This window comes from Notothenia rossii (genome assembly GCF_949606895.1).
Source record: "Notothenia rossii genome assembly, chromosome: 9".
In the NCBI taxonomy this organism is placed as follows: Eukaryota; Metazoa; Chordata; class Actinopteri; order Perciformes; family Nototheniidae; genus Notothenia; species Notothenia rossii.
The window spans coordinates 9506307-9529718 of NC_136907.1; the positions used below are offsets into that span (position 1 = coordinate 9506307).

The 23412-nt window shown below is 41.0% G+C and overlaps 2 protein-coding genes across 2 annotated transcripts in view; both read right to left on the bottom strand.

Moving 5' to 3' along the window:
* Positions 1–586: 586 nt before the first annotated feature.
* Positions 587–15706, bottom strand: ltn1 (listerin E3 ubiquitin protein ligase 1). Its single transcript, XM_079647179.1, has 32 exons — positions 15547–15706; positions 15110–15316; positions 14337–14435; positions 13852–14082; positions 13715–13767; positions 13410–13590; positions 12083–12256; positions 11747–11937; positions 10004–10151; positions 9653–9910; positions 9222–9530; positions 8769–8984; positions 8607–8648; positions 8320–8509; positions 7986–8225; positions 7751–7904; positions 7456–7606; positions 7101–7311; positions 6855–6999; positions 6583–6696; positions 6346–6473; positions 6079–6214; positions 5854–5998; positions 5516–5732; positions 4508–4745; positions 4242–4319; positions 3915–4101; positions 3625–3790; positions 3312–3532; positions 2433–2627; positions 2065–2232; positions 587–1239 (listed from the first exon to the last, which is right to left on the bottom strand). Exons 1-32 carry the CDS (start codon positions 15586–15588, stop codon positions 1177–1179), a joined length of 5298 nt encoding a protein of 1765 aa, XP_079503305.1. The 5' UTR covers positions 15589–15706; the 3' UTR covers positions 587–1176.
* Positions 15707–16179: 473 nt separating this feature from the next.
* The window catches only part of tmem135 (transmembrane protein 135), a gene marked incomplete at its 5' end in the record, with an annotated part of 7905 nt that continues 672 nt past the window's right edge, over positions 16180–23412 (bottom strand). The window contains 14 exons of the mRNA XM_079648672.1: positions 16180–18389; positions 18480–18547; positions 18656–18754; positions 20404–20480; positions 20596–20659; positions 20968–21135; positions 21245–21314; positions 21394–21564; positions 21658–21699; positions 21789–21835; positions 22135–22200; positions 22308–22341; positions 22452–22544; positions 23270–23397. Of these exons, the coding sequence (XP_079504798.1) occupies positions 18254–18389; positions 18480–18547; positions 18656–18754; positions 20404–20480; positions 20596–20659; positions 20968–21135; positions 21245–21314; positions 21394–21564; positions 21658–21699; positions 21789–21835; positions 22135–22200; positions 22308–22341; positions 22452–22544; positions 23270–23397 (1263 nt within the window). The 3' untranslated portion in view covers positions 16180–18253. The remainder of the gene's footprint in view (positions 18390–18479; positions 18548–18655; positions 18755–20403; positions 20481–20595; positions 20660–20967; positions 21136–21244; positions 21315–21393; positions 21565–21657; positions 21700–21788; positions 21836–22134; positions 22201–22307; positions 22342–22451; positions 22545–23269; positions 23398–23412) is intronic.

The window sequence follows — 23412 nt, forward strand, 5'->3', positions numbered from 1 at the left end:
ACTTACAGAAGCTCTGTTAATATGCTAGGTAAACGTATGAAAGAGGCTAGCTTTGTCAAAGGGATTGAATGGATACAGATAATAGCAATACATCAGGGTTCAGATTAATAAAAGGTGTGTGTGCAAAGTAAAAAAAAAAAAGCATGAGAAGTCTTTGTGTTAGATTGATATATTCCGGCATTGTTCTGCGCCTCCGTCAAAGGACAAATGTTCAGACTGTGCTCAGTCTGTAACATCCTGCCAGATCAGCCTTTAGTGTTATTATACAAAGCCATTTACAAACTCATTTATATGCAATGAGTCATAGGCGAATGCAATGAATGTAGTACATATCTAGAAAGCTTTAATATGGCTCACTGTACTATAACATTGAAAACAGCACTTAGAAATATGTGTATGCCGTGTAAGGCTTGCATTGATGTTCAAGAACACATTCAAATGACAAATGATATATATATATTTTTAAATATGAGTTTATGTTTTTAACATGGGTTACATTTCTTCTATATGTATGTATGTATGTATGGTTGGATTATTTGACCCCTTGATATAAGTGTTGAATAAAAGACACATTGTATTCATCAAATAATATCCAGATGTTTTTATTTCCTTTCCAGCATCGTGTACAGATGTACACAGGCCCAGGGGAAGACATTGAATGTGTGAGCATGGACATTTTAAATAAGAAAGCTCCCCGTCTTGATTATCGTAGGTGATGTCACAATGTCATAATGGTATATAAGGCATGTCACTAATCAGACATAATTTCTTTAAACTCCTAAATATTAGGAAAAAAACATGTGAAACCTGTCCTTGGCATTGCAATATTTACATCATGTTTTTTTTCTAGTTTTAAAATGACTTATTAGGACATGTGTTTCTCTACGACTGCAGCACCTGGCCAGCTTTGGTTTGTTTCCAACTTAGTGATTTAGCCTCTCCTACAAACACTGTTCGGAACGATGAAAAATGATATCGGCAAAAAGATAAAATCTCATTATTAACTGAAAAACATCTGAGCGAGCTACTGATGCTTCACTTATACAGCACAGCAGTGGAATAAACAAACAGTTGACAGCTTAACAACTGCAGCTACTGAATATGGACACTAAAGTCATAGATATTTCATCGTCACTAGATTGAACTGCTGTTTCATTTAAACCTTTAGAGCTGCGGTTAGAAGAAGGTTTCTCTGCACAGAGGACAGGTGGACTTGTTGCTGGAGGTGAACCATTTGTACTGTAGAAAGATGAGAACATACATATCAGTGTAAATACAACAATGTCAGAAAGTACAGTATGTTCACTTTAACCTATATTTTGTTCTGAATAAAATTGAAAAAAAAAAAAGGTATTTATTAGATGGATGATGACTAGTAGTGGATTGTGGATTTATAAATAATCAGGGTATATGCAGGAATCTGAAGTCAAATGTAGGACCTTTTAAGACCTTTTTTAAGACCCTTTCCTACATTTTAAGACCTCATCTCCACTTGGAGCTTTAACCGGTCACCTTGGCAACACACTTGACCTCACATTGACTATATACAGTATTGATTGTCCTTCCTCCTTATCTTCCAACCATTTGGACGCAGACTTGCATTTCCCCATAACGATGTTGTTTAACAACCGGGGTAAACGGACCTTCGCGCGCTATCAAGCAGTGAGCGTGCGATGTCCTGTTCAGATGACGTCAAACCCAACGGGATGCCATAAATAAACTACACAGAATCACACTACACACCTACGCAATGATTACATTCAGGCAGACTGTAGAATACAACCTCTTTGGACAATTTATAGACTTATTGAAAACAAGACACAAAATGTAATACCTTGGAAAATGCCGTTTAATACTTTTTAATAGCCTTCATTTTCGCTAAATTGATTTATCAACTTTTAATACTTTTTAAGACCCCGCGGACACCCTGATGATGCCTTCATTTAATTACCATTAAAAGGAAAAGTTCCCATGAAACATAATTGTGCCTGGTTGCTTATATTCTGACATCATGTATATCTTTAACTAACATTTCTAACAATGAAATATTAACATATATCTCACCAAACACGCTGAGTGGAACTTCTTCTTGCAGGTGCGGCAGCCCTTCTTGGGCAGGGAGTAGTTGGAGCCGTGGATCACAGAGAAGCAGATCATACAATCCTCTATTCCCTCGAAGCGCTTATCCACGTTGTTCTTCCACAGCGCCAGCCCCTCCATTATGCTGCCATTCTGAACACAAACACACATTTACATTTTCTGAATTGTATTCTTTTCTGATGCCAAGAAAAATATCTTCCTCAAACCCCCCTTGGCGTGTATTTCTTAAGAAACGTCACTGGTAGAGATATGATCTAGCTACAGGTCCTCACAGACACTACTTAATACAGAAATGCCTTTCATTTATATTCATAGTGTGTTTGTGTTGCTACCTGGTGTGTGAGGTAGGTGCTCAGCTGCAGCATCCAGTTCCTCCACTGCTGCACGGCGACTCCCACACGCCTCCCACTCTCCACAGTGATAGAGCCCAGAGGGTAGTTCTGTGGAAGCTGAATCACCAACTCAATGAAGATGTCATCCACAGAATAGGTAGCAATCACCTCCCGCGCTGCAGAGCGGGCCTTCACCTGGGGCGATAAGGAAAAACAATATGTAAGCGGTTGCCTTCGCCATGGGGGGGTCTTACAGTAAGTAACCTTGAACTACTGAAAGTTGTAGATGTAGGGGTGTCCAAAGTTTTTTCACCGAGGGCCACATATAGAAAGATATTCGAAGGGCCGGGCCGCTCACTAGAGGTGAGGTATACTTGCCTCATAAGTTATAAGTTAGCAAAATCATTTAAAAGTAGGTAAATGATGCTTGATACTTGAATCTACTTAAAAGACAAATAAACAGCTGACATCCCAGCTCTCCAGAGGGATTCATTTCATTTGTTTGCAGCTCATCCCTTACAGGAGCCCCAGGTTGATTATCATAAGAGGAAATAGGAAGGGTATATTTCAAGTTTGTTATGTATATAAGTTATTGGGCATTTTTCTTATCGACTTAGATTTGTTAGAACATATTTTCAAATGTAATTGACTGAATGTATTGTAAATTGGACACTACTGTGTAATATATGCTTACAGATATATTTAATAAGGACAATACAAGAAGAAGCTCAAGTTTCGTTAGTGGGCCGTATTTCATTACACTTTTAGAATTTGCCGAGGGCCGATTCAAAATGTCCCGTGGGCCGCATTTGGCCCCCGGACCGTAGTTTGGACACCCCTGATGTAGATACACACAGAGCATTGTATGTTCTAACTTACAGTCATGCTCTCGAACATCTGAGTGCTGGAGTGGACAGACGAGATCTCCTGGGCCGAGAGGACAGGGCTGACGTATTTAATAGTGAACTTCTCCGCAGTGGTGCTCACTCTCTTCTCCTGGCCGTTCCACCACAGCCGCACCATGGCCGGCAGGTCCTGCACCGTGCTGTAGTACACGCTGCAGGCCAGGTGAGGGAGCTCCCACTCGACACCGTCACTGTCTGCAGGAGAGAGACCCAGGAGGGGAAATCTAAGCTTGTTCCCGTGTCGCAGGCTTTTACAGAAGTCATGGAGGTGTGTTTGTTTTACTTACTGTCCACAGCTAGAGACTGGCTCTCTGTGAAGAAGGTTTTGGTCTCCTTTGACTCCGCCCCCTGGCCGGGGTAGATGGGGTTCTCAGGCATCATTTTAAATAGGTGAAGGAGCAGCTTGTTGAGGGAGCAGCTTCTCTTAAGATACTGGGCATAGTGGGCTCGCAGCTAGAAAGGATTAAGACGAGCAGTCAATACTTAGACAATTCTTCAAAGCACACTTTCTCCTCTGTTTGCCAATATGGTCTCAAAACTACAATCAAAACTACTTTAAAAAAAGATAATGACTCACATGGGATGGTGAAGATTTGAAAAAAGTGAGGAGCAGCTTCCAGGCCAGGAGGTATCCCAGGATGCAGGAGTACTCCACACCGAGAGGCTGCACAACCGCAAACTCTCCCACTTGAACCCCGGCCAAGATGCTATCGCACAGTTCCTCACAGGTCGTCAGGACGGCCATTAGAGATGCTGGGGGGGAACTAAACACACAAATGAAACACAACTGTAAGAAGAATTTTTTTAAAGTCCCAAATATATATATGTTTTTAACACTTCAAGAACTTATGTAACGTAACATGTGTGAGACTTAAGAGAAAAGATATGTATTCCATTCACTTACAGACATGGCTCATCTCGATCATCATCAGACTTGTTGTTGTCTCCTTCACCATCACACTCGGGCAGATAAGGCATCACCCTGTATTGACAAAAAGTATGTGTGTTAAGACAAGGTGATTATTCCCCGATCTCCTGCAGAGCCCTACATATCTCAGGGTAGGTGTAACACTTTAATAACACAGAACTAAAGAACATTTGAGCAGATTTTCTTTCTAGGAACAGTCACTTGTGTTTGCACACTGACACACACTCTCAAACAAACCTTACTTTTCTAACAAGTGGTAGACAGTGATCTGCAGAGGCCTGGCCTTAAAGAGCAGCAGAGGGCATAAAGTGTTGAGCAGCGTCTGAAGCTGCTCTGGCAGGTTTGTCTTCTGGTCTGCTATGAACCGTGGAGGCAGGGAGTTGTTTTTGAGCTGATGCAGAGGCACATGTGTCAGAGCCACGCCGACCGACTGCAGCACCGACAATGGGAACACAGGGTCATCTGGTTCAGGGAAGGCTTCTGGATAAAGACAGCAAACAGACAGAAGGACTTAGATACAAGATATATTGCTTACGTAATTGTATTAGGCTAGTTTTTAGTGCTGGACTTTCAGATTCTCAATAGGCACTTTCACACCAAGTACTTTGCCGTACTTAGTTCTTTAGTTCTCATGAACTAAGTACAGATCGCGTTCACACCGGAATAAGGGGAAGGATTAGGCAAATGAAGCCGCTGATGTCACTTCTTCTTCTGCTGCTGCTTTGGGTTTACTGGCAGGCCGCAAACAACTTCACGGCGTATACTGCCACCCGAAGTCCCCGGCCGGACTTCCCCGGAGTTGTGGACTGGCTTCAGTAGAAGCTGCTGCGACTCCCTGGGACTGAAGCCTTCGGAGTAAATCTCCAGAATGCCGACACCTCCTCATCTCCACCGCTCCCATGTTTTCTATTGTGTCGCCATAAGTTAGTCTCTGCGTTTGTGCACTGGGCTAATGCTAATGCTAATAATGCTAATGCTAGGAAAATAAAATGGCGGCTTCACAATCTTTTGGGGGAATTTTACGGGCCGTGGTTTGCAATCCGCCCAGCCAACCAGAAATGGGAACCTTTTTCTCCCACGAAAGTACCTGCTCTCTAGCAGGGACTGAAAAGGTTCTTATAAACTAAGTTCTAGTTCCGGATTATTTTGGTGCGAACGTACATTTTCGGAACTATAATGGGAAAAGTACTCCGGTGTGAAAGCGCCTCTTGTTTCCCAGAGATTGTTTGATAACCTGCTCAATTAATAACCTGTGATGTTGATGGGCAGAGGAAGTAGCAGGTTGTAGATTCCTTCTACGAAGAAGTCTCTCCATTCAGCGGCCAGTGCGGACGGCAGCTTCTCCGCTACTTCGGGCGATGATGATGATGAGAAGAACTCATTCAGCTTCACTGTCAATGCAGCTGACTCGGACACAAACAGCTGCACCCACGGGTTCCAGAGGCTGCTCACATTCTCGCTGGCAGTCTGAGGTTGGAAACGAACACATAGAGTCAAAGATAGTGAGGGACAGAAGATTCACCCTTTGTAGCTGACAATAAACTAAAAGTCACAAAACGACACAATGAGTGTAAGATCTCCGTCTCACCTCCAACCAGGCTAACATAGAGCAGAGCACGAAGTCCCACTGGTTGCCCCCGAGAACCGTCGGACAATGAGTCACCATCCAGGTAGAGAAACGCATTATCTCCACAGCGAGGTTCAGCTGTTCTGCAGTTGCTTTGGACAGGTCACTGGAAGACGTGATAAATGTAAATAAATAGAGAAAAATGTAGTTTGAAGAGATATAAAGAGTGACAGTTTGTGTGATTACCTGCTAAAGAGGAACCAGTCCTCCTTGCCGGTCCTCCACTCCATCACAGAGGCCAAGACAGCCTGCACCACCTCTCCCTCCACTTGTGTGTTGGCTTTAAGACAGCACAGCAGCACCGCCAGACACCCATACACATCTGAGACACACAGCCCAAGATGATTATTTGCCTGGTTCACGTCCAAAATGTCCATGTAGACAGTTGTGCGTGTATGTTTTGGTGTTTGTGTGTATGTTTTGGTGTGTGTATGTGTGTGTGTGTATTCTCACCGTCATTGTCTTGCCAGTTGATTATTCCAGCAGTTGCCAGAGCAACGAGAGTCTCTCTGTCTTCGTTGATCATGGCGGGGCAGAGTACCTGGAGCGTACTCAGTTTGCTTTGACACACTGGGAACAAACTGACCGAACACAGACAATCTTCAAGAAACTGCAGTGTTGTTGAGAGGTCGTATGACCAGATACAAATGTTAAAGCATTTATAATGACATTAATGAATAAAGGATTAACCTGTCTGCGGTGCCGTAAAGCTTCCTCACAGACGCATTGCCAGTGGCTGCCAAGTTGTTGGTGTGGATGTAGTTTTCTAGAGTCAGAGACCAAAGACCTCCATCCTCCAATGACCTACAGGGTAACAAGACAAAAACACGTATTCAGATAATTGCCATGGAAAATGTGCATTAAGACAGGATTCGTTGCTTCTGAAGCTGATAAATACCTTCCATATCTTTCTTTTTCTTTAAGGGCATTAAAGTCTCGGGTTGATTTTCTGTGGATCTCACCTTGAGTAGAGAGTCCCCAGCAGGTCTTTCATAGGAACCTGTTTCTGGAGTCCTTCTAGCAGCCCTGAGTCAGTCAGCAGGCTGCTGTAGGCGGGGGTGTACTCTACCTCCTTACACCACTGCAGTCCATACAACAGCTCTGACACTGCATCCAAAAATAAATCAAACAGCATCAGAGTCCGTCAAAGAGAAACGTGAAAAACTAAAATACAGGACATTTTATTTCTTATGCGTGTGTTTGTGTACCTGTGTGCTTAAGGTTTGGCAAGAGTGAAGTGCATTCTGCGTCCTTTTGGTCACCAGGCGTGACTGCAATACTCTGGGCTACTCTCCCCAGCAGGGCACAGGCACAGAGGTGAGCCGGCGGCCTGGTTGGCACCCTAACCTTCCAGAGGTCCATGGAGGATTTCTTGCAAACTCCTCGGTAACGGCTGGACAGTAAAGGTTTTTTGACCCACTGCAGAGGACAGAAAAAAGTCAAGCAATTTTTTTTTTTTTTTATTGAGAATCTAATCAAAGAAAAATCCTTCAACAAGTCCTTTAAAACCAATGTCTGGTAGAACATTAGTTACTTCCTAGAGTAATGGATTGGCTGATTTACCTGAGGAGGCAGAGCTTTTCGGATTCTTGTCCATTCCGTCTGGCTGGGCGTCAGTTGTGTGAAGAAGTGGACCAGGAGGGGGGAGTCTTGGTTGCAGACAGAGACGATTGTCTCCACTACGCTCTGTACAGCCAGAATTAGAACCTGCAAACTAAAACATAACACCAAGAAGAGTTAGATAGAACCATAAAATAGGCTTGGACCAATTCAGACCCACAACAAAGTTCCAAACTTCATGAGGGATTACTGATAGACTCCCTTTGATTTCTTTAAAGTACAGAGGGTGTTTTGTTACCTTTTAATATCCAGAGAGACGGTGAGTAGTTGTTTGGTCACCCAAAGAGCTGCACTGTGCAGGAAGCCCCCTTCCTTGACTTCATATTCAGAGTGTTTGACCAATGACTCGACCCCAGCCACACATACTTTCCGCAGTTTACCTAAAAGTGAGTCTTTGAAAGCAAAAATGAACATAATTGAGCTATTAAGCTTACTTGAAGTATTATAAGAGTATGCACTGGGCATGTACCTACCAGACAGATGAGTGTGTGTTTGGTCTTGGGCAGTCAACTGGAAGACCGTGAGCAGGAGTTCCTCGGCAGAGAGCAGGAGAAGACAGTCTTGTACGGAGGAGAAGAACGTGGAGGCCACATCACAGATGAAGCAGATGAGTGGCTCCATGTTGCCGGCATCGGACAGACCCTTGGTCTCAGACAGAGTGGCATGAAGCCTTTCTAAGATCTTCTCCATGTACACCTCCCCTATCAGAGGTTCTGCACAAGTAAAAGCAGATAGAAAAATTGCAAATGTAGCCGGTTGATGAGAAAATCCACTAACGATTTAAAAGTCTAGAAAGTGTCATTTTACCATTGTTGTGGTGCTGAGAGAGGACCAGGCTGATCAGTGTCCAGCTGTGGCTGCTGGATGGAGAGGCAGACCTGGGGGGGCTCTCTCCCACCTGGCACAGCTCTTCAGTCAGTGCCAGGAGCTGCTCGCCCAGAACTGAACCTTTCAGCCAATCACGACAGCTCTTCAGAGTCTTAGGATCTGTACATGCCTGAAAGAGTGGACAGTAGCACAGATGTTTAGAACAATGTAAATGTGATGTATCGATAGATAATGTGCTTTCATTGATGTCCAGGGAAGACACGTACCCTCTGTATAATTTGCAGGATGATTCCCCATTTGACATCCATCTAGAAAGCAGAGGGGAGTATGAATGTCAGCAAAGAAACAACAGCAACCTCAACAGTTTAATCCACGACACAAGGATTGTCACGGAAGTAATATGTTCCGACTTCTGCGTCTCATGTTACCTTGGTGATGTGGTTGAGGATGCGGGTGGTCTCCAGCTGGCTGCAGCAGTAGAGAGAGCTGAAGACCATCTCCACCAGATGCTCAGTGTCGCTGCGCTCCTCCTGCCCCAGCCACACCACCACCCGCTCCAGCAGGAACTTCATCGCCGGGTTCTTTTTAATCACCTCGTCCTCCGGCTCAATGTCCAGTATTTTCTCATCCAATTCCACCAACGTCTAAGCAGCAGAAATTAGAAAAAAAGTCAATTGCATCCGGAATTGTAAGCGCTTCTATAATTAATTCTAATACATGTTTTTTTGTTCAAGCCCTCTTATTCAAAAGTGCTTTCACTTCCAACTATTTTTTTTACTAAACTCGTCCCTTACAATTAAAACAGATTAAGCCTTTACAAGGATTTATTCATGGCTCAAAATTACACATGTTGAAACACGCTTATCTGTCAAATGACTCACAGTGAAGACCCTGGGAGTGTGGAACGATTGCAGGAGAAGAGAGAGGAAAACAAGATGTCTCTCAGAGTTTTTCTCATTCACATGTACCAGACACAGTTGTGCCAGCTGGCACACTACATCTTCAAAATGCTGGGTCTGTAGGGACCCAGATGTCTTCTCATTCAGCTCCGACTCCGTCTGAACAGGCTTCTCGACAACATCCCCCTCCACTTCACTTTTCTCATTGTCCTCTGGTGTGGAGAAACTGATCTTGACAGATTTCTTCTTCTGGTCGTGCTTTCTTTCTACTCTCTCAGGGTAACGCATTACCTGGAGACAGAAGAGAAATGGAGAATAGATGTATTCAGGCATTCTGTGTTCACTTGTTCCTCTCCTAAAGACTATTTCTTTTTATGTGTGAACCAGAGATTCCCAAAAAACAACGATCTCACCTGCAGCAGGGCGGCTACCCCTTCCAAAGCTTGTCGATCTGCATCCTCATTGTCGGCATAACGCACAAATATAAGACCAAGCCCCTCCCAGAAATCTGCCAGAAGCTCTTGAAAGACATCTCGGTTGTCTGTAGCTTCCTCTTCGCCCTGTAGGCCCGCCCTTTTCTCCCAGGAAACAAGCATTTCAGTGACCGAAAAGAAAAGAGGCCCATTTTGAAGGGAGGGATTTCCGAGAGCCTTTTCTAGCAGAGGAAGCAGCTATAAAAAAAAGAGAGACAAAAAACAATGTAAGACAGGTAGAAGACATACGTAGATGGGACATGATGGGAATATGTAACTCTATGATCCCACCTGCTGTGAGATAAGTATTGTTCGTATTTTTTTCTGCTCCTCTTCTTCTTCTGCATTTTGCAGTATGCAGTACCTCAAGCACTCAACAACAGAGGTCACGATGACTGCACTTTCCGATGGGCTTGTTGCTGCGCGTTCACTAGACAGACTGAGAAACACAGACACTTCGGGTTATAGTAGGATATAGAAACTATAGTTAAAAACAAGTGTATTCAAAAGTATACTTTTAAATCTCTATCTCCTACACAGGGTATATGCAGGAATCCGGAAGTCAAATGTAAAACCTTTTAAGACTTTTTTTAAGACCCTTTCCTACATTTTAAGACCTCATCGTCACTTGGAGTTTTAACCGGTTACCTTGGCGACACACTTGACCTCACATTGACTATATACAGTATTGATTGTCCTTCCTCCTTATCTTCCAACCATTTGGACGCAGACTTGCATTTCCCCATAACGATGTTGCTTAGCAACCGGCGTAAACGGACCTTTGCGTGCTATCAAGCAGTGAGCGTGTGATGTCCTGTTCAGATGACGTCAAATCCAACGGGATGCCATAAATAAACTACACAGAATCACACTACACACCTACGCAATGATTACATTCAGGCATACTGTAGAATACAACCTCTTTGGACCATTTATATACTTATTGAAAACAAGCTACAAAATGTAATACCTTGGGAAATGCCGTTTAATACTTTTTAATAGCCTTCATTTTCCCTAAATTGATTTATCAACTTTTAATACTTTTTAAGACCCCGCGGACACCCTGCTACAAGACAATCAAATACTGCTCTTTGCGAAAAACTGTGTTCCACTGTTGTGCATTACATCAGGGAAAAGTTGTCTAATGAGTAAATTAAGAATTCAAATAACTTTCTTAGATTATACATTTGCAAAGAATCATTGATTTGATGAACATCATTGTCTAAAATGATTGCACAATATATGTGCATCATTTACAGAAAGATTACATTGAAATTAGATTTTTTTTTTTAAAGACCATTTACCCTAATTTCCGGACTATAAGGCGCACCTGAATATAAGCCGCAGCAGCTAAATTGAATGATGTGTACATATATAAGCCGCACTGGACTATAAGCCGCAGGTGTTTTAATGTTTAATTACCATAAGGGTTCGTGCACAGAGGGGATTGTCGGGAAAGAGATGGCTGTTTGAGGAAGCTCCCATTTATTAACATTTCAACAAACAAGTTGCATATTTGCATAACGTATTCAAGTGTTACCATTTAGTGCAATAGTAGCTACAGAACATGTACTGTGTAAACTGTACTGTATCACATAGCGTTTCAGACACACAAACTTTTCAACTTTCAAACTTAAACGGTGCGCTCCCAGCGCACGTACCGGCAGTGATCTACAGCAGTGGTTTTTCAACCAGTGGTACGGGGACAAACTGTCTCGCTCTCGTAATGTCTGTCTGTCTTGCTCTCGTTCTGTCTCTCGTTCCACTCTCGGTTCCACTTTTACGCGCTACCTGTCTCACTCTTTTCCGGCCTCCAGCTTTTCCTGCTGGAGCCCGCCGCTTAAAGGTGGGGGGCGCGGACCGGCCATAGAGCCCATAGAGTTAAAGGTGGTGGCCGTTAGCTGTAAAAATCCATAGATTAGCCGCACCGTTATATAAGCCTCAGGGTCGAAAAATGGGAAAAAAGGCGCGGCTTATAGTCCGAAAATTACGGTATTTATCAACTATCCAGAGCATAAAATAAAAACGAATTACCCTTGTATTAATGAGGAGAAGAAGGTGGTGAGGAAGTCCAAGGTTGGATCTGTGACCTGTTGGGGCAGTTTGCTGAGGAGTGGCATTAGATTAGGGTGGAGGGATTTAGCCATCCCCTTGCCCCCCTCTTTTAATAGTGCCCAAAGTTTAGGTAAGAAGCCCTTCTTAGCGTTCACGTGTGTCCAGCAATCCTGAAACGGGAGCAGGAAAATTGACAATGTGAAAAATTGGCACTACAACAAAATAAAACATCTCCACATTGGTATTACTGTAATAATGGAGGATAGAAAACCCTACAGAACACCTAACAATATAACAGCAGTAGCAAAAGCTTACAGGGATGGTAGACACCACATGAAGAACAGCCTCCCACACAGGGGGCAGCACTATGGGGTCCGTGTCGTCGATGCTGAGGAGAACAGCGGGGCAGAGTCGAGCGGCTTCAGCCTGCACCAGATCTGGAGTGTACTCACACAGAGCACACACCATCTCAAAAAAGGCCCCTCGCACCTGCGGAGCAACACATAGGAGTTAGGGCTGCACGATATATTGTGTCGATAATCGCGATATTCACATCGCAGGACGTGCGATTTAAAAAAAAATGTAACTTTTTTTTTTTTTTAGGACTTGGGATATTAAGTAGGCAAATGAACTCAAACACGTCATGTTAAAATTATTTTGCTGCTTGCTACAAAAGGAAAACTTGCTCTGCTCTCATGTCAGGGGTACTTGAGTGAGTGACATGCAGGCTCTGCATGCACAGCAAACCACCAATCACAATCAAATCTCCAAAGCAACCGGACCCGGTGATTAAAGCTAAAAACGCTGAGTAAAGTCGTTTCCTGTGTTTCTCCAGGGCAGTTCGGGGCTGCTAACCGAGCTAGCTCCGCTTGTTGCTCTGATAACTTAAGATCCAGACGTCCGTGACTAAAATCCTTCATCCGGTTAAATATAGTTAAAAAAATACCAATTCTATAGCATTAAAGTTCAAGAAAGGATGGTTTGCGGGCAAAAAACGGTCTTTTCTTTCCTGTATGTTTTCATATTGCTATATATATATATATATATATATATATATATATATATATATATATATATATATATATATGCGATATATATTGCAGGGGGGAAATCGCAATGCCAGTTTTTTCCAATATCGTGCAGCCCTAATAGGAGTGATTATTCTTCAAAACAGATCATCACAGTTGTCATTTGAAAGCACACACAAATGTAATTCAACATCTCTCGGTTTTATCGTTAACAAAATTTAAAATAAAAAGATACATTTAACTTTGAAGGATAGAGCATATTTACATAATCTGTGTTTAATGAGAAATATGTTTTTATCCAGAATATGTAAACATAGCTACATTCATGTAATAAGAATACCTTAGATTTTATTAAACAAAAGATACACTCAGATATTTATCCCACTTTAACTCAACTCCAATGGGTGAAAGGAATAATAGTGAACTTGGTGGCTTAGTAAACATAGGGTTATGCACTGGGATGTGGCATATTATCCTGTACACATCTTCACAAGTTCTCTCAGTCTTATGATGAATATATCACATTCAAGTGAAACATTCCTTATAGCAGTTATGTGAAAGGACATTATGCATACTAGGTCAACAAATGCATCAGTCTTACTCAATGCCAGTACCTGAGGTGTCTTGTGTTTGCCGTACTTCCAGAACTTCCCAGAGTTGAGAAGATGTGTTAGTCTCTCCTCCAGGGCCGTCCTGTCGCTCGGCAGCAGCAGCGAGAGCAATCTCTTCACCCCCAACAGAGAGCTGGTCAGCATGCGCACATATTTGCCTTCCCTCTCCTCCTCTGTCACACTTCTGGAGAACAAAAGGAGCCAGTGCCTCAGTAAATAATAATAATTTGTCCATTTATTATCATTGTGTCAACATAATTGAGACAAATGCAGAACATAACACAAAGAAAATAATGAGCTAAACTTACTGTGGATCGCTCAGCGTGTCGGCCGTTTCCTTTAACAAAACATCTTGAAGTACCTGTAATACAAGAATAACCTTTTTACGTTAATTTCAGTTCATTAGATTACAAATACCCTCGTTCCCCCTACAACCACTACTCACGTTTAGCATCTCATCCTTGCAGAAGCTGAGAGCCTCGGGCTGTTTGCTGGGGGAGAACGCAGCCTGGAAGGCCTGGCACGCCGCAGAGGCTGCAGGTGTGTAAGTGTCACACTGGGACAGGATCCAGTGGCCCATCAAGCTCTTCAGAAAGGGGGCCAAGCTGCGGCGCACTTTCAACACCAGCTGCTCAAAGGCCTGCTGGGTGGCCTCCCTGATCCGCCGATCATGGTCCTGATAGACATGACGATCAAGACCAAATTATCCTAATGTACACACCCCGAACACTTGCACAAATTAAAGTCTCATTAAAATGAAATATGTAGTTTGAGTGTGCTTCCATCCAGCCTGAGTTATTCCCAATCATTTGAAATGGGATGCCTTCAATGGCAGGACGGATTTGTTTTATCAAAATGTATATTAGTAGCTTGAGTGCTTAGTTTTATAAAAGGGATATTTTATGAATGTGTGTTGAAGGACCATCTCACCACTGATATCTTGCAGTAAATCCTCGGCCAGTACGGTAGGACGCCTTTCACCTCTTCAGCATCCCGTTCCTGGCACATGGATCCAAAGTCCTGCACAGCCTGAGGTAAGCATAAAGCACTAAAGGTCACCTATTATGCAAAATCCACTTTTTCATGTATTTTATACATACACATGTGTCCCCTCTGTGTAAAGAGATTCTGAAAGTTTCAGGAAAAAAGATTCTCTCACTTTTTGTCCTGATCCATTTATATAAAATCCTGTCTGAAAATGTCATAACGGTTTTTCGGCTTGTGTAACCATTAGCCAATCGCCAACCAAGGTAACACCCGCCCACCTTACCACCTGAATGTCCTCCTAGAGCACCATTGTGTACTTTTTAACCAAATATCTCTCAGAGGGGCGTGGGGAGGGGCTCCTTATTTTCATCTAAAGCTACAGAATCTACACTTTAGAAACAGGGCTGAAACAGAGGGGTTTATGGGATGCTACAATGATCTGTTTGGTGTTTAGAGCCAAACACTTCTGATACATGTTTTGTATATAACTGAGAGAACTATACTATAATATTGATGAAAAACAGTATATTAAGGGACCTTTAAGACACACACCTGGACCAACAAGCGCCTGAAGTGATATCCCAAGGAGTGTTTTCAACGTGCGTGTACTGTATGTACCCTGTGTTTCAAGTTACATAAAGTGGTATGTTGTAGAATTCTATAAACTGACATGGATGTTATATGAGACCAGAAAGTTAGTAACAGTTTAAACTCACTTTAAGTCTGGTAACAACATCCCTCTTTGACAGTTTCCTGAGTACCAGCCGGAAATCTGCATCCACCAGGTTGTCTATCTCCTCCGCCCCGTGGACAGCGGGGACATAACTCAGCTCCGAGTTGACCGTCGTGTCGAAGCCCACAAAGCCCGGGATGACGCCTCCCTCCCGGGTAAGTGCCTCCGCAGCTCGGCCGCTACTGGACGGCTAGTAAAGGCAAGGGAAATGGGGTTATAGAACATTAATCATCTAATTAAACATTAACTAGAAGAAAACGTGGTGGCCGTAAAACAGCTGGGACACACGTAGCCTAAACTAGCTGTAAACGTGAAGTTTACATTAGCTTGTATTCGTGTTGGCTGCTAGCAATCTCACTTTAACACTGTAACGTTAGCTAAGGGCAGACAATACAGTACTATGAAGACATTGGTACTTACCCGGACATTTCCTTTAGTTCGTTGTTTATTCTTACCCCCCATTGATACGCATTAATGTTAAAAGTATCCAATGGTACAGAGCGGAAAGACACTGGTGGTGTTCATGTGACGGAACTGACGACTTTCCGTCCTGATCTTTCAAAATAAAGTGGCATCTACAGACTTTAGGACTGTACTGATAAAACGCAGCTTTCCTCTATGCATTTCCCAGTCATACAGCTATAAGTATACACCATAATTTTCCATATCATGTGATCCAAAAATATGACAAAACTAACAAGGATTAAAAATAAATTAATAAAAGAATATTTAAATGCATACAATATAATTCATAAAAATGTGTTGAGTTTAATTATTATTCCTAAATATCATTAATCATGCATTTTTCACTGTACTTTGTAAATCATGGCTTGTGTTATTGCAGTGTCATTTGGGATGAGCATAGATAACATGAACTCCAAAAATGTCCACTGTCTCTATCATGGCATTGTCTGCAGAACAACTTGGACTATTTATCACTAATTAAAAATGTTAATGCATACTTTCCAGAGAACATGAAATGTTTAAAACTCAAAACTTGTTTTTTTTCAAATATCCTCATCTTTCAGCAACAAAAATCAGAACCAAAGCAGATTTGAGCTCTGTGCTTTTTATTCACAGAAACAGATTCCTTACTGTACCTTCATACAAACACTTCAATGTGGCTCCAAATTCCTAAGTTAACCATTTTTTAATCAAAGTGGATGTTAAGCTATTGGGTTCATCTTGAAGCTGACAGTGAGTATTAATGTAAATGAAAACAGCCAACTGCATTTTTAATAGATATTTTATAAGCTCTTATGAAACAACTAAATAATTAATTTGAACCAGTTTGATTCTGTGTTTGGTCTGTATTAGTGAATATTAAATATTCAGTCATATAGATCAGACTATTCTTACCCAAACACCGGCAGAAAGTGAAATAAAAAAGGATCAGGTTGACTTTGGTGATGATTTTTTTAATAATAAGTTGCTAATGTTATTACATGAGGCTTGAGGAATTATATGGATCTATAAAATGAGTCTCCCCTGCAATGCAATTTATCACATTACAAAGTATTGGCCTATTTAAGATTTGTTTTAATTAAAGCAAATATAGAAGTTTATTGCCATTCACTTCCAATGTATATGCCTTTAATATGAAATTAATGGTTATTTCTTAATTTGTTTATTTTAATTTGTATACAACATAATCAAAGGTTTCAAAATATTCTCCATAAATGTAATATCCAACTTTTCCAAGGTCCTTGCTGCTTCATTTAAGTCATTTAAGCTAACTTTAAAAAAACACTGAAGAACGAAATTTAAAAAAAAACTAAATTGCAATTAAAAAAAAATCACCAAAAACAAGATCAATTTAAGTAACTGGTTAAAAATTGTGATTTTCCACCTCTTTGTTTCAAATCATAGAACACAATCTAAATACATCTCTCTTTGTATACTATAGAATATAATATTTGATAAGGCTACACAACAATACATAATCAATTGCACCCATTAAAAGGTGCACATTTAGAAATGATCAGAGAGTTATGATTACAAATTCTTTCACCTCTTAGATCAGGTATCACGGTGCCTATTTCAAAAAGATTAGTTGGTGATTTTCGCCCTGCCCTGAAAGCAATCAGACAGGTAACCAGAATTCAGTCAGTACAAACTTAAAAGGCAACTTGCAAAATTAAGAAACATTTGGACCAATGGAATGCTGTTGAAGCCAAATTGAATTCATCTTTTACAATAAACCATGTTTTTGGTTATCTGTGGTTTTGGTAAACACAGCATATAAGGTCGATACCTTACTATTACCATCCATAACCTGCAGAACAGTTTAGTATTACAATTAAATCTAAAATGTTTCAATTGCTTTATTATTATTAAAGGTCACCTATTATGCAAAATCCACTTGTTGATGTCTTTTCTACATCAACATGTGTCCCCTCTGTGGAAAGAGATTCTGAAAGTTTCAGGAACAAAGATTCTCTCTCTTTTTGTCCTGATCCATTTATATAAAAACCTGTCTGAAAATGAGCTGATCTGATTTTGGCCACTTTATGATGTCATAACAATTGTTTTGGCTTGTGTAACCATTAGCCAATCACCAACCTAGGTAACCAGGTTATCACCTGAATCTCCTCCTAGAACACCATTGTGTTCTTTTTAACCAAATATCTCACAGAGGGGCGTGGCTCCTTATTTTCCTCTAAAGTAACTGACCCAGAATCAGCACTTTTGAAACAGAGGGGATTATGGGATGCTACAATGATCTGTTTGGTATTTCGAGCCAAACACTTCAGAGACATGTTTGTATATATCTGAGACCTATAATATATTGATGAAAAACTGTATAATAGGGGACCTTTAACATGTATCTTGTAGTGTAAAGGGTTTTTAAGTTTTAAAATGTTTCATATATATTTTGCAAGTCACCTGTTTCACACAACCCCAGGCTGTAAACGTGTGCAGCAACATGCTTGACACTAATGACGTCCTGCTTTGGACACATCTAGGGCCCGACATCTTTTAAAGCATTTCCCCCTCTAATAACACGACTTCACAACTCCTGAGCTGTTATAACACCTTTAAAAAGATCCTTCAGTTACTCAGAAATAACAGCCACACTGTCCATCGAGGTAAGCCCTAACATCCCCTCCCACAGCCTGATCCCAGGTCAGCCCAGTTGGATGTCGGCTCCTGGTGGAAGCACTGTGGTGAAACGAGGGTCCAGCTTGGGCACAAAGCCTTTAAAGTCCCTGGAGGCTTGAGTCCCAAACACATCTAGCAAATGCCGGTTCATCAGAGCAAATCTAGGAAAGGAGACAGACAGATTATACTTAATATGGACAGAAAAACAATGATAAGATTGTTAAAGCATAGTTTGACCGCTGTACTCTTACCTGCCCTTAGTCAAACGCAGTAGGAACTTCCAGTATGTAGGCCTGAGGTTCTGCACTTCCATCACAGCCTGTGTAAAAGTAACAAGTCCTGCATTAATCCATTACTGAGCAGACAAAACAAAAATTAAATCATACCTCTGTGAGCAGGTCTGTGGGTTGTTTTTTGTGTCACTTACGGCTTGGAAACAGATTGCCGTGGAGATGGCATAGATGACCGTGTCTGCATGAGGAAAGTAAGGGAACCGTCCGGACTCGATGCCCTTAAAGTAAAGGGTCTAAAAGCAGAAATGAAAGCATGTGCTGTTAATGTTTACCGGTCCAATGCAGATACATTTTCAGATAGGCAGACGCATAAAGTAAAATGTTATTAAATGCTTATCTGGCCTTATGTTAACTTAGGAACTACTACCATGTCATTAACATTTATACAGGGGCTTTACAGTATAAGACTGTAGACTTCCCCTCAGACAAAGCTGGAAAAAGGAACCCCTTCCCATAGTTTACTTTGCTTAGTTTCACTCAATCCTAATAGCCTAAAGCAGTGGTTCTCAAACTTTTTCTGTCAAGCCCCCCCTTTGGACAAAAATAAAGTCAGGCCCCCCCCCCCCCCAACACAAATAGTCAGGCTCAGTGGCGGCGCCAGAGATTTATTTTGGGGTTCTGTGGGGTAGCTTGACGTTTCATAGAGGGTGCTCAAACATTTAGGGTTTCCCATTAATGTACCGGTCTAAACAGTGGAATTCTCTACTGCAACAATCCCCACACAAATATACAGTGTACCCGCGACTGTTACAATGAAGACTCGATAATCAGCTCACGGCATATAGGTGTAAGCAGGGGTAAAGTGCTATTTTTATAGGTGGTGTGTGGACCTCACATAGGGGGGTCCGGGGGCAAGCTCCCACAAGAAGATTTGTTTTTAAATATTGAAGTTAAAAGCATCAATCTGGTGCACTTTGAGACCAAAATGAAGAGATCTATGGATACCTCTCTCAACACCCATATGAAACAGAACTGTAAACAGATTTACTATTTCTTTATGGATATTTTACAAATCACCCTTTTAAACTTTTTTTTTTTTTTTTATGTCATAGTATTTCATACCTGTTTTTCATTTATTCTCTTAATTTTTTATAACTATAATGATCATATAAACGTGTGCCTCGTAAATAATTGTTTACATTAATGGTGACCAAAATGTTTGAGACCCACTGAGATAACACTGAGAGTCCTTTAGTTCACTAAGTCTCACAGTCTGACACTTTGTTGTTGAAAAAACTCCTTATATCCTTTAGCGTAGCTCGCTAGCACCAGAAGCTAACAACAACAATCTCCGGTACCGGTGCGCTCTCTCTCGCGCACACACACACACAAAATGGCTCATTCCACACACACACACAGCCAAGCTTTAATGAAACACAGAGACCCAGACGTAATAGTACTGTATCATATTATTTTCGAATCAATAATTTTTCAAAATATGATTTTTTTTTTTTTTAAATAACCATTTTTCCTCCTGGTCTCTCGCGCCCCCCCCCTGTCATGCCTCTGCGCCCCCCTGGGGGGGGCGTGCCCCCCACTTTGAGAACCACTGGCCTAAAGGATCATGATTATGTTATTTGATCCCATAGATTCCCTTGCAGGAAACCGACCAGCGTCCGTTTAGTTGTTTACAAGTAAATGTATTTTACAAAATTAATACTTAATTTTCTCATACAGTGCAAAACTTTAGCTGACATACATGAAATAAGGGAAGTTATCAATAAACCTGTACATTGATATTTTACAAATTGTTTCCTGTTTATTTATTATTTGAGAAACTATTTGGTATGATATTTAGAAGATACTGTTAGTCTATATTTTCAATTATTGGTTCTCAAAAATGTTATTTCTCTTTTTACTGTCACTTGAGATATTATTTTACCTCCACCAGCTTTGAGAAGAGATACATGGATATCGACGTGCTCTTGTAGAAGAACATCGAGGTACCAGCCAGGAAGCCTTGAAAGATGGGGTACAGAAAAAGAGAAATTGTCAGATAATATAAGATGAGACAATCTTTAGGAAGATTACTCTACGATGGTATCTTTGAACAGTGTACACCATAATGTCTCACCAGCTATCAGTGCATGGAGTTCATCATCGATGTTGCGCAGCCAGCGCAGCAAGCAGCTTGTTCCCTGAGAAGAAAAAAAACACAGTGTTCCCAACATAACTACATTGTACCAGTATTGGTAGCTGACGGGGGAATGGGACTTTGGACTGTTGGAGGGCAAGGGGGGGTTGTTTATATGACAACACAAGACATGTTGAGAAAGGGAAAAGGTTAGGATATGAGAGACAGAAATCAGAGATTAGCAATCAAATATTTCTAAAAGGAGAAGATGCCTCCGTTTGTATTGTTAACCTAAAAGCAAGAATTGCATAACATGAAGGGAAGTGAAACAAAAGAAGCTCTCACAGAAAAAACCACCAGGATGAAATGTACCTTGTAGATGCTGACGAAGGATCCTAGAAAGGCCCCTAGCTGGAAGTTCTCCTTGTTGTAGAAGAGTGACGGGAGGCGTGAGGGTTTAGTAAACATGTGTCTGAACGCTGAAGGCACCTTAAGACAACACTGAATCAGGTAGCCAAGACTGAACATCCTGACAAATCCCTGGACGATGAAAAAAGAGAAAAAGTAATAAATAATGTGTTATTATTATTATTATTATTATTATGTATGGGTGTGTAATAAAACCATAATCATAACTGAAGTGTCTTACTTTCACACAGTAGGAAAAACAGTTGTCTTGGTAATGTTTGCAACACCTGTGTCTTGGACCCTTTTTGCATCTGAATTGTTAAAAAAAAAAAAGTCAGTAATTTATATTTGAAATCTTTGTGTCCGTGTAAACGTTGTGTATCCTCTCACATTGATTCTATCAGCTCCCTGGTGTAGGCTAGCAGAGTTTTCCTGCTGGAGTCGGGTCTTTCTGCTGACGCCTGTGAAGGCTCAGCCTCGATAGCAGCTGTCCTCTCGAGGGGTCTGATCTGTTCTGACGCTACAGAGTGAGTTGGAATCTCTTCTTTCCCGATGATGAACCTGTCACAGGGAATGCACACTTAAACTCTGTGAGCTTTACCAAATAACTCTCAGTCAATCTGAGTCAAGACATCACAAACAGAGATGACTTACTTTAATGCAGAGAAGGCAAACCCCTTGAGACCATCTTTCCTCCTGTAGCATCAACACAAAATGTAATTTAAACACCTTTGTTTTTAGTACCTAATTAACCAATGTTTCCCATTTCACTTTCGGTGTCTGACCTGAAGAGGAACGTGTAGAGCGATGCCGTTATGCAGAACAAAAGCACCTAAGGGGAAACGCAGACGGTCCTCTGGTTAGCATCGGGTCATGGGACTTATTTCACAACTATGAAGGGTAAATAAAAGCCTAAAAAGGCTCTCTATTTAATCAAGTGGGCACAAGGTGATAGGTTATGTATGTATTCTGAGCTGGGGTCATTTAACATTTAGAACAGTAAACTGCTAAAAATGTAAAGCACCCCTTTAATGTTTTAAGGTGCCCACCAAGTATTGGTTTTAATACTCTACACTTATTAAGTCACAAAGCTCTCATATAAAGCTATATCTATCCTCCTTGCTGTCTTACCTCGCCGTGCTTGATGGGTTTAACGATCCCTCGTGTCACTGCCATACGGAACAAAGTCTCAGTGGCCTAAAAACAAGATGACATTGTCACATATACAATGTGTGGGGAAGACAGAAATGTATTTGTATATAAATTATTTAAAATAATTTTTAAAGGTACAGAGTATCTCTTACAATATTTGTCATGTATATTGTCAGCATCCCTCTCCTGGTGGGGGGAGGAAATGGAGAGACACATTAATAGTCAGTTAACACAACTAATACTCACAGGGCCATGTCTGATACTTGAGATCCACTAACTTTGCTTGAGTCTCTTACCTTTTCTTGCGCTCCAGGAGGATGGCGATATAGGAGGCAGGCAGCGCCGAGCCAAACCCGGCAGACCAGGGGTAGAACCCTCCAAGCAGTTTCCTTAAGTTGGAAATAAACACAACTATATTTCAATATTTGTTTTACTTTAGAGTGGACTCTGTAATGCTGTCAGAACAGGTTATCTTTAAAGAAGCAATTGTTTGGCCAAATCTTTCTTTAACCTTTTTAACAGATACTTTGTTGATCCCAATTTGGGAAATTCTGTCGTCACAGAAGCAGAAGTGTGTTCCGACATTAAGATACAATACTTGAAATACTTTAAAAAGTGGAAAAGAGAATGAACAATTAAAAAAGTCAAATGAAAAATATTATAACAAATATAAACAAAACAATGTAAAATATTCTTGATAATAAAAATAAAAAGTCAAAAATACTACAGGATCCAAAATACAGGTCTTTTATTAGAAAGGAGAAACTCAAACTATATCAAAAGGGGAAATGTGATTTAAATGGCATATTTTAAATAACTGTCAGTATTTGGCAAGTGTATTTTAGTAATGGCATTACAGTATATGTGCAGAACTTTAAGCTTAAATGTTACGTTGTGGAATCAATAAACGCTTATCTTATCTCATCTTTACAAGGAATGACAGGCAAAGGGCAAACTAAACTCTCTGAACACTTTGAAAAAACAAAACACTATGATATAATGAATAACCGTTCAAAACTACACTGAGATAAAAAAAATAACCATAAAAAAAACACACATTTTCCTGATTTGTAGGCTGTGTGTATCTGTGGGACATATTTTTGAATATACTGACCTGAGAATGCAGAAGAAAACAATGTAGAGCCCTCCATTGGCACTGAGGAAAGAGGTAGACCACAGGATCTCTGGGAGAAGCCTTTTTAAATAGTAATCCTTCTTCCTTCTCCTTAGCACTGCTGCTATCTGTAATAATTAGAG